Source organism: Copadichromis virginalis, linkage group LG1 (assembly GCF_057382275.1).
Source record: "Copadichromis virginalis isolate Kocher_CV1m ecotype Utaka linkage group LG1, C_Virginalis_male_GT1.1, whole genome shotgun sequence".
Classification (NCBI taxonomy): Eukaryota; Metazoa; Chordata; class Actinopteri; order Cichliformes; family Cichlidae; genus Copadichromis; species Copadichromis virginalis.
The window spans coordinates 17,353,564-17,365,323 of NC_140618.1; the positions used below are offsets into that span (position 1 = coordinate 17,353,564).

At 39.4% G+C, this 11,760-nt stretch overlaps 1 protein-coding gene across 4 annotated transcripts in view; it reads left to right on the forward strand.

Moving 5' to 3' along the window:
- kiaa1549lb (KIAA1549-like b) overlaps nucleotides 1-8,771 on the forward strand; it is a 65,812-nt gene extending 57,041 nt beyond the window's left edge. For 2 of the 4 annotated variants that reach the window (XM_085452864.1, XM_085452863.1), the window contains 7 exons: nucleotides 573-705; nucleotides 875-913; nucleotides 3,414-3,782; nucleotides 3,868-3,959; nucleotides 4,277-4,425; nucleotides 4,622-4,773; nucleotides 6,018-8,771. In XM_085452864.1, coding sequence (XP_085308990.1) covers nucleotides 573-705; nucleotides 875-913; nucleotides 3,414-3,782; nucleotides 3,868-3,959; nucleotides 4,277-4,425; nucleotides 4,622-4,773; nucleotides 6,018-6,281 — 1,198 coding nt within the window. In that variant the 3' untranslated portion in view covers nucleotides 6,282-8,771. Of the gene's footprint in view, nucleotides 1-572; nucleotides 706-874; nucleotides 914-3,413; nucleotides 3,783-3,867; nucleotides 3,960-4,276; nucleotides 4,426-4,621; nucleotides 4,774-5,540; nucleotides 5,616-6,017 lie in introns of all 4 variants that reach the window. The other 2 variants (XM_085452867.1, XM_085452865.1) reach the window with 2 other exon arrangements.
- Nucleotides 8,772-11,760: the final 2,989 nt, after the last annotated feature.

The window sequence follows — 11,760 nt, forward strand, 5'->3', positions numbered from 1 at the left end:
ATCCATTTATGCCATAGTAGGTAGTGGGAGTCCCATTAGGCCTTTCTGATTAGACTGATCCAAATTCAGAGCTTCCCTAATGGAGATAATTCAGGGTTTTGGATGGACCACTATGCTGGTTCTGTCCTGTTTCAACCACACAGATGCACAAAAACATGTGTAGTACTTGTACTTTACATTTAGACATCAGAATAACTCACACTCATCTGCTAAGCAGCAATGTTCAAACCGGAAAGTGGGTTTGTGTGTTCACTTGATGACCATTTTACTTTGAAAAAAATAAATCTTTCAAACAATTATTTGAAATCTGTCCCAGAACTTTTCTTTGATATTCTTGGGATTTTCTAACATATCACATCTCATCCCTCTGTTAACATTTCAGGTAGCATGTATACTTTTCCTCGCCCTGTTCATAATGTCTGGCTCAATAAAAACTGTAAGGTTTATTGTCTTCCTTCACCCATCACTACTTGCCACTGCGGGGAAATTAAAACTGAAAGAGTAAATGTTTTAAGTTAATAACAAAACCAGATTTGATTTGCACTGAATCCACTCTTTACTCTAATTGGCAGGCACTCGCAGGTAGGGCAGGCGGCCTATCGAAGCAGACAAAGCTTAAGCAGTCCGAGCCCCGGAGGAACAGAGATGGACCTGCTTGTAATGAGAGAGAGACCCAGGAGAGGCATCCGCAACAGCGGCTATGATGTGAGTTATATTTCAACACCGACCCTGTCTGCCCAACTAGATCATCCAGCTAGCAGTTAAAAGATAACTCTACACAGGTTCAAGTCTATTTTAAAAAATATGCACCAGTTTATTAAAGATTTGGTAATTTTAACTCTTTTTGTTACTCTTGTCCTTGCTGCCTGTGAAGCGATCCTCTGATGGGGAATTAAAATCCACAGGCTTCATTGTGAGTAAAAGATATTTCCACAGTTCAGCTAAAACTATAATGAGGGTTCATCTGTCTGTGTTGGGCAAACAGAATGCATGTCTTTCAAATTTCCAGCTAATTTTAGTGCAAATTTTCCCCTTCGTATTTCTGTAGACATTGTTAAGCTGCTGTGCAGCTGTAGAGGGACACTTAAGACAAGAGGAAATTTTGTACAGACTACCAGCAAAATGGGGGAAGAGCAGCTTGACAAGACTAAAGCAGTTTTTCACATTTGGCACTGCAGCCCTGAACCTTTCTCGACATTATCCCGCAGAGCTGTATGCGAGAAGCGCATGTCTGACTCAGTCAGAGAATACAATAGGTAATTACCTGGAGAATTTACATTGGGTGAGTGGACGCCGTGTGTCTTGCCTCCTGCAAGCTCTACCCAGGCAGCACCCTCACCTGAACCAAACAGAGTATTTCCAGAGCTGAGAACGCAGCTTTCCTGTAAGAGAAAGGCTTCAGTTAGACATAGGGATGTGTTAGAACACATTAAAAGGCGTTTCTGCGCAGCCATTTTACACTGAATTGCATTAAGAGATCATATCATGTGGGAGTATAGCATTTGTAAAAGCCTGCTTAAAGACAGAGGAAGATATTTATGTGTAAACTTATTTAACAAAGCATTTTAGCAACACTGAAACAAATGCTGGTATTTATTAAATGTATTAATACGAGGTAATTTGCAACCTGTGTGTAGAAGACTGCACAAGTGACTTTTACTTTTCTGATGTATTACTCTTCAACGGTGCCTGTGTTTCTCATTCATTTTAATAGTAATTAAAGAAAAGGTTGCCTATTTGCACTGAATTAAAAGATCAAAATCAATCCCTGCTGGAGTTCAGCCTTATTCTCTATGCAGCAACAGAGCTAGAAATGAGTTATATTCAACTCAGGTGTGGTTTCAAGTGTGCCCCAGCCTGCTGAAGGTAGAAAAGTGGTTCATTTATAATTAAGAGCTAAGATTTATTGGGTCCTGTCGTTTTGATATATAATGTATCTCAGGAAGACTGGTTTATGTCCCTACTGTTTTATTGGTCCATTATGGTTCTGTGTATGGCTTTTTTCTGTCATGAAGACCAAACACAGGCATGGGAGCTTCTAAGAGCAATCAGGCAGACCATTCCTAAAGAGGGCTTTCATTCTGAGCCAGTGCTGGAAATATTTCTCTGAACTTCCACTGACCTGACAGCCATCTGACTTTTCATGGGAGAAAAATAAAAGGGTCTACTGGCTCTTATAGCTGTAGTTTGGGCGCCTATGTTGAATCTTACTGTTTTATGCAATTCTGTTGCTTTGTCTTCTGTTGCAGGTGAAAATCTGGTCTGGCAGCTTTTTGCTTCCAGTTTAAATAGATCAGGTGTTTGAGATGACTAGCTGGTATCGCAAGCAAAACAGTGTGTTGAAGTCTTTGTTACCAACCTTTCGGCTCTGTTAGAAACATGGCACAATGGCCAGTACAAATTACAAGATCCTTTCTCAGAACTCCTGGCCCTGTACATTACAGAGGGCCTCGTGTAGCTGCAGGCTCCATCATTGCAGATATATTTCTCTGATGTTCTGTGTTGCAAGAGGGGCTGATTTATGAGGTGCACCACACTAGGTCTCCCATGACTAGTCTGTAGTCGCACAGGAAGTAGGACAGCCTCAACTCATATTAATTTATCACTAAGTATGAGGACTGATTTCATGTGGCTAAAGAGAAAGTAAGAAAAGATGGAGGAGATTAAGTCTGGGAGTGGAATACATAGAGTTGAGAGGACAGTGGTTATGTATAAAGTATCAGTGGCCCTTCTCCTAAGCTTACTGTAACCAAACTCATAACAACATTGGATTAAACTATTACAGCAAATTAATCTAGTACACTCAAGTGTATGTTAAACAGCCTCTTCTAGCTCAGTCAGCACTTTGTTTGCAACCAAGTGACAGAGTTACAAAATACATTACAGGACTTGTATCTGTTAGCATCCGGACAATTCAGTGTGGAAAGGCTACGTTTAAAAGTATCACAAAAATTTGAAAGTCAAAGCATGCTTTCCACAAACCATCAGCATAAAGCTACCGTGAAACTGATGCTTTTATTCTCTGAGGGCTAAAGTCATCACTGGTGACAACCCTAACCCTAGCCTAAGCTCTAATCATAACCCTGTATTTTGAGAAAAAAATAGGCTTTGATGTGTCTCAGTTGGAATGATCATTTCTTTGTGACTTGATTGCTAAAATCTTAACTGTCAACCTGAGATTAGGGTTTGGGTCACCACAGATAATTTCTTAGGCCTCAGAGGGTTAAACTTGTGCCAAAATTGCATACCTCATCAGTCTTGTTTGTATGTTGCTTGTTTTGTTGTTGTTGTTGTTATTTAAGAAAATGAAACAGATAAATATAGGCTTTTCTACCAAATGTACAAGTTGTCAGACTTTGCAAAAGTATGTTTAGTCTCAGTTCACAATAGTTTCCCTACGGTAATATTTTCAGACTGAGCCAGAGTTGATTGAGGAGACAAATGTTGATCGTATCATGGGACCGCGGGGATACATGTATGGACGGGGCTTGAAAGGCCACTCAGAGACATCCACTCTCAGCTCGCAACCGTCGATTGATGAAGTGCGACAGCAGATGCACCTGCTGCTAGAGGAGGCTTTCAGTCTGGCTTCAGGGGGGCAGTCCACATCTGGAAGGCACTCCCACCACCACCAACCAAACCACTACAACCCTGCGCCGCCTCCCCTCCCTTATGCAGATGTGGTGACCAGTGCACCGGGTACAATGAGCTCTGGACAGGGAGGCCTCCAGTGGGTGCCATCTTATGGTACAGATATGTATCAGTGTAGCCTGCCTGAACCAGTAAGTTGGCTGAGAATCACTTGTGCTCTCTAATACCTGTAATAAAGAAACGTTAACCCTAAATGGCTTTCACAATCTGTTTAAGGCCTTTCGCTTCACCCAGCTTCCTGAGGCCATGGGTTCTCCTCCCCCTTTACCACCTCGCACTGGGCCCCCTCCTGGGACTTCTCTAAGACGGTAATGCTGAAGATATACACGAGCACAGCTGCAGACAGACCGTCATACTGCTGCCTGTATTTCCCAAAACCCATAAGATATTCAACATTTATTCATATTTAAATGCATATTCAGGGACTAGATAGTCACTGGGTGATGTACTGTGGCCAGCGCGATTTTAGGGCTTGTGTAAATTTTAATATTGGAGCAGTGCATTGAGAGATGGGAAGAATGTTAATAAGGTGCCCACTTTTTCACTCAGCATGTGTCTGCCATCTAGTGGTGTAGTATTGCAGCATGTCTTTGTTTATTGCCTCTCCAATCTCTGTCCAACTTAGTTCCACTTCTGACTTGGGGCCTAAGGGAAGGAGCTTAGAGACATCTGTCGCTGAAATGCAGAGTCAACATGACAACAACCCATATGGGCCAACCACTAGAGCAGCACTTCCATCTATCACTGCAGAGCAGCCTGTGTCCAACTACTCAGGTAAGCATAACAAGGAGATGACTTTGCATTTTAAAAGCAACCCACAGTGTGTTCCAGTGTGCTTAAATGCCAACATTACTTTGTCAAGAATGGAAAAATATTTGGACAAATTAAAATGCTTGAGGTGAAAAGCTGAAATCTATGAACCCACAAATGAAATGAGTCAGTGCCACTCTCTCTTCTCTATTTTTCACAGGAAACCCAATCACGGCTGTCTATGCCATCCCAGCCACGAGGCCCGGTTACTCAGAATACTTTGTGTCCACACCGCCCACCTCCTACCACAGTCCCTCTTGGATGTCTTATCCACCTGAACCCGAGGATGTGCCGCCACAGTGGGCAGATTCTGTAAGGAAGCTCATTTTGCCCGAAGCACCCGAGACTGCAGAATAATTAATGTACAGCGGTAGAATGTCGTTACCAGATGTCGGAATTAAACAGGACAGTCCGGCTTAAGCTGTTGTCCCATAGCTCCAAGAGATCCTTGGACTAATAATTAGATCTTTAAAATAAACTCCTCCAAATGAATTTCTTGAAGGATTAAGAATAAATCAAGACTCTGAACAGGTTAGAGAATGGCTACAAACATAACATACATGTAAGGTTGTTTTTTTTGTTTTCTCTTATTTTCATACAGTTTCCTGAAACACACTATTAATATGATAAAATATATTAGATAATATTAAAATGCTTCTCCATAAGTTCAATTCAAGCCCAAAGAGCCATAAAGCGTGGTACTGAACTGACATGAATTAATAATAAAAAGTCGCGTAGTTGGGATACCCCTCCCCATTAAACATTTTTTTTGTCCTTTGTCTCATTATGGAACTGACATTGATCCAAAACACATTTTCTGCCCAGTCTTTAACTTTGAAGATGACTGGAACTCACTTAACTTAGTAGCTGTTAAGCACAGTCCTAAATGTTCTTTGTTTTTCATTACAATTGGAAAGGCTCCATTTGTCTTGTTAGATGTGTTATTGCAACCCGTGTGGCCTATGTGTCCCTCCCTCCCTGCACTCTCCCTGTTTGTATGAAATGTTTTTTGTCTTTTTTTTTTTTCTTGTCTCTTTGCCTGTTTCAACCAAATGCATTCATGCAGTGTCTTTTTGCAGAACCAGTGTCATTTAGAAACCATTTGCTGAACTGAATTTATGGCTGGCGTTGAGTGGACACAACAAAACACTGGGGTAGTTGAGCACATTTCTTAAATGAACACCTTTTTAAAAAATTTACTGTTTGCTTTTTTTCCCTTTTTTTTTTTTTTAGTTTTGTGGTGTGTAATGCTGACACTTAAAATTTGTGTCTTCATGCAAGAGTAGATTTTTGTTCGAAGCAATGTTTGAATCAAGTTGCATCTTAGTTTAATATTTTTGTAGAGCTCCACACTCATTACTTTCCTTGTTACGTTGGTCCATTTTTTGTATATTTTGCGTTATCACCCATTCTATTAAATTAGTGGTTCAAGAGAAACTGTTCACTCAGCAAGATGGAAAACTAACGAATATTCTGTCTTCTAACAAAGTCATCTTTAGTGGGCAGTAGTAATGATGTTTCTGTATTTCTGATGTCCTGTTCATCTTGTTTTTCAGGTGCCCCTGCCTGGGTACGTAGAGGCTTTTCCTCATCCTCGCTACCCACAGGGGAGCCCCACCAGGCTGCCTCTGCAGTATAACCAGACACTGGAGCAGCCACCACCTGCCCCAAGCACATCATCCCAGCAAAGTCTACCCCAGGTGCTGAAGGACATGGACAGTATGCCCCTGAGCAGCCTCTCCACCTCTGCACTTGTGCAAGCGATCCGACAGGAGGTGGCAAAGCTAGCGAAGAAGCAGAATGACATGTTTGAGTTCTAGGTTTGATTCTGCTCCCATGTGTGCAGGACATGCACACAGTGGTGGCATTCCTATGGACAGATTTTTGATGTTTGTACTCTATAACAGACTGATGTTCTTTATCCACTGATGATCCACTTATTGATTTCTTTTCATACACCATTGATGTTTTTTTTAGCTCCTGACTTTAGGGAAATGAACAAAAGATTATTGCCATCCTCTGTTGATGATGTCCAAAGTAAGTACACACATCTCTCTGTAGATATGTCAATAGGAGACGCTAAATATGGAAAATGTCTTTTTTTCCCATGATCTCAATTTTTTTGGTAATCAGAGTTAATTGAGAAGAGACAACCCCGTAGGGTTATTGTCTGTACTGAGAGGACCAAATTCTTCCTGTCAGATGGGTAAGTATAAACCACAGTGTATATGAGCATGTACAGTATAAGGACATTGTGTATCTAATCTCCTTTTATAGAACGTTAGCTTGAACAAGATGGGCTCGATCAATATCTGCTAATATCCGAATCCATACAATATCAAACCAGTGCATCGCTTTTTAATGTTTGTTTGCAGATCACATAATAACACCAATAACAACAAATGCTTGTTATCTTTGGTGGACTAATATTGTTTTTCTTTATTTAGTTTAAACTAGTTTCTTTAAATTAAGAAATGGTTTAAATACAGTGAATGGGTATTTGTGTTTTCAGTTTAACCCAAGTTAACATGACGATGCATCCATGATGATGTGACCGATGAACTGTATATCTCCGTGTATGCAAAGTGAGAGAATCATTCATGACTGCAGTATTTGTTGGGTGTTCAAAAAGTAAATTCACTTGGTTAGCATTAAGAGACCTTTCCTTTGAACAGTAATAGGTGGTTATTATAGTATATTACTGTTGTCAAATACTTAACCATATGTTTGGCTTTTTTAATGTCGAAAACACAAACACTTTGGCTTTTGCAAACCCAAATGAACAACTTTGAAGTCAAATTTATATGCTCAGCTGGATTTTTATACTTTATCATTTGCCGATGATTCAGCACACCTACTCTACAATTTCAAATCCTTAAACAAAATCCAGTCTCTTAACTTCTAGTAGTATCGGCATCGTTTCTTGTGAAGTTCAACTATAAAGATAGTGAGTATATGCTTGTTTACTGCCCCTAAAGCATCTCGATGGTCTCAATGAGCACATTTAATGAATAAAATGCCACGTTTGTTTAAAGTACTGACACATAATGAGGTTCTGCATCACCGCTCCCATTCAGAGGTTTAAGCGCACAAGCCATCGTGTCATGGTTCAGAAACAGTGTTCAAGATGAACATATCACTGTGGATCATCATTGTGCCCTGGAGTCATGCTATAGAAGACAATTACCTTCATTTTTTTGGGAAGTTTTCATATGTAATGAAACTAAGCCAGGTCATACATAACAATATAAAACATGTCTGCCAACCTTGAAAGTTAAAATGTGAGTATTAATGATAGTGATCCAGGCCCAGTAAATACAGGATATATAGTATATAAATTTACAGGTTAAATAAAAGACCAAGCCTTGAATAGTATAAAGGACACTTATTACAATTATTTTAGCAAGGACAAGAAGAAAGGCGGTCACGATTATTCTCTAGAAAAATGAAAAGAAATCCTGCTGACTTTTCTAATGGGATGGGTTTAATTTAGCCATCTTTATGAACTTTGTCAGCCTCATGTTAGGACACCATATTAGGCCCCAAAACAAATGTTTAAAACTCCCATTGAAGGAATTCTTTCCTCATATTTCACTGTGGCATGAAAGGCTCTAGCAGGTTAGTTTGAACTCTTCATGCATAATTGCTTGCACGGGAACTGAAAGTGGGACTGACTGAAGATGAGTGCATGTAGGCCTACACCAGGGATGCTGCAATATATTTGTATACACACTGAGATGGTATAGATTGCCTACTTTTATTGATATTCACGTGGAATGCTTTGCTGATTATATTCTGATCAATGCTGTTGTGGGTAAACAGTCAGTGGTGACATAAAGAGTGAAGATGCCTTCAAATCATTGTTTCCTTTTATAGAGCAGTATTGCTTTTTCAGCAATCCTGGATGAATTTAGCCTTTTTGCCTCATGATTACTTAAAAAGTCTCCTTCTTTTCCAGTAACTGTTATTTTATACTCATCCCTGTTGATGTGTATGTAGTAATGAAGAAATCTTGTCTGTCCTAAACTCAACACAAACTGTCTGCTTGTTTTTATTAATTTTACTGATTATTCAGACAAGCACTTGTGTCTTAAAAGCTGTAGGTAATACAGTGAAACCATTTTTGTGAGTACCAGAAGTGAAGACCTTTCCACATTCTCATGCTGGATATCTGAGAAAACTTAGTGATATGAAACAAAGGGGTTTTAGGATATTATTTGATTTGAAAAAAGATGAGTATTTATTCTCTAAAATTAAATGCAAAGTGAACTAAATCTATTAAAAAAAAATCAGTGTTTTTTTTTCTTCCAGGCTGGTTTCTTATTTCTCTTCATCTGTTTGACCTTGTTAGATTCAATGATCCTCTCATATTACTCTGACAGAGAGATGAAGAGAATGATTGAGAGGGACAGAAGTTTTAGCCCAGATGATTAAAATGGAATAAAAGGTTTTATTTGGAGAGCAAATCAGTCCCTCCATCGTTTTTTACCCCGAAAATCAGTTTACCTGTCGAGCATTATCGAAGCGGTCAGAGCAACTTATTGTGTAACCATGTGTGTAGTTGTTATCTTGGTATCCTAATTTACTACATGTTCCGTAAGACATGCTAACATGGAGACACAGACGTGGTTGATGGTAATTCAGAAAAACAACAGATGGTTATAAATGTGTAAAGTAACTTGTTTTCATAGACTGCATGGTTGTGAGCCAACAGCTTTTGCTGTGTGCAGCCACCAGAGGCAGCACTACGCAACTGATTACAAAATTGAAGCTTTCTTTCATTTTAAAAGTTTTTGGGCTCAAATAGCATGACAGCCACATCCATGATTGCCATATTGCCAGGAAATATATCTCTCCTGTAAGTAAGTTGCTTATTTTTGAATACCGTAGAAGAAATAAGCTCCGTAAGCTAACACAGCTGATTTAAATGGCTAAATTACCTCATCAGCATGTCTTGAAGTTCTCCAGAGGCCTGGTAATGAACTAATCGTTTGATTCAAGTGTGTTGACCCAGGGTGAGATCTAAAACCTGCAGGACACCGGCCCTTGAGGCCTGGAGTTGGAAACCCCTGTTGTATGGCAGCATGACTTTAGTAGAGATACATAGTATATGAGCAGGGTTCTGGGGCACACTTGGCATATTACTATAAGTGAATTCACCTGCAACAATTGAAAGCTTCAACAGGCCTTAACTTGCATAAACTCAAGCAAATATTTAAAAAGTAATGTGTCTTATAATATAGAAAGCTGTCTCTTGTCAAAGACTTCTTTGACCTGACTCGGTTCTGTAACACATCAGCAAACTGTGGAGCAAGCATATTCTTGTTTGTGTTACCTGCCAGTTCAGGTCCATGAATAAAAGTGTCATTTCTGACACTACTGCAGAAGTTTGCAGCAAGCTCAACACCCATCAGAGTAGCTAGAGATTATATGAGCTAAGACCCAAAGTGCCATTCTGATGCCACTGAAAGTGCTACAGCTGTGACAGGTACCAGTGCAGCAAAAACTATTCTGTCATGTTGACAGGTGAGCATACTCAAATTTACTCTACTCACATATAGTGTTTGACTTTGCACACATACCATTTTTGACAGTTGAGCTGCAGTGAATCATATCACTGGCAGGGCGGATTGAATGTAGCTTTATTTTCCTTCAGTACTAATAACAGTCATAATCATACTGTATGCAAACGCGCGTTCCAACTTCTTATCTGGTGCGCGTCTTTTATTTTGACCCCGAATGCGCTCCTGCGGACCACTTGTGTGCAGCCCTGCCTATAACCATCCCTTTCTTGTTGAAAAAATGAGGTAAAATTACCTAGAGACTCAGGTGTATGTCTTTGTTGGCTATATTTACAGCAGCTGTAGGGAATGGAGTTAAAGTCATTTTGCTTTTCTAAAATCAGAAATATTAACAAGCACTTCTGGCAATGTAGCCTAATATACATTCTACCACAGAGATGCTTTCAGGTGCGGGTCCCAAAACAGAACAGAAGAATCTGAGATGAAATATTTAAAAAACAATTACAGACTTTTACAGAAATTTCTCTGAACTTTAACATAAATTTAACATAACTAAAGAGCTAGCATATTCTTGTTTCAAGGTCAAATGACTTGTGTTAATTCACTATAATACAGTGCTTCTGTTCATATGACCTTATTGACAAAAATACTTGTGTATGTCATATTTTATTATCGTCATGTTTTGTGTACCAGCATGAGCGCCAGGCACTGTTGCCTTTTGTATGTGTGTGTGTGTGTGTGTGTGTGTGTGTGTGTGTGTGTGTGTGTGTGTGTGTGTGTACAAAAATAATGCATTAAATCTGTAGTTCAGTATTTTACCACTAGGGCTCTCCCTAGTGCCATGCAAACAAACGCCCTCTCTCTGGAAATGGTAAATAGGCTTCCAAGTCAGAACACATCTAAATTGCCTTTACTTGCATAAAGAGAGAGCTGCACTGGTAATATGCACAAAATGTTACATGAGATGGACACAGTATCAGGAAAATTATACAAAACTGGATTATACGATACAATTAAGTAGAATGAACCAAAAGTAAACGAAATTTTATCATGTATCAAGTTGCATTTAAATCTTTTTTTAGTAATGCAATCTGCTCAAGAATAGATGCACAGACGGGAATATACAAGACTGAGATGTTTCTTGCCTGTTGTTGCCATAAACATCAGAGTCTCCTTCACTCAAAAATCAAAGTGACGTCTTTTTGTTCACCTTTGTTGTGCAGATTGAAGTATGTTCAGGATCAAATAGCAGAAGGTTGTTTCAGATGAATCTGCTGAGAGTGGGAATTTTGTTTGTGACTTGTAAATGCAATCTTGATTTGTGACATAAGAAAAACCAGGGACTAAACCATAATTCAACTTAAACCAGTGTGATGTGAAACCTTGCAGCTGCTGTGGTTTCCAAATGCACAGTTCAATCCTGTTAGCCCCATGAAAGATGTATATGTATTCGTTAGAAGTTAGACCACCATCATCATTCATATGACACATTCTAAAGTCAGCTCTGTGTCATAACATGTCCAGTTTGTGTCCATATATACTGCATATATTAGTTATCAATGCAAAAACACATACACATCCAAATACACAGTAAGGTTTGAAGAAAAGTGGGGAGACTTAAAACTTTTGGCAGATTTTAATGAGAATACCAAATCTGTACGGTTCAGATGCTTTTGTCCATCACCATGCTTTGATGTTGCTGCACAATTTTTTAGGCCTCATATCCACACCTCTGCTTTTGTGTCCCCTCTCCTGACTAACTCTTATCTATTTCCCC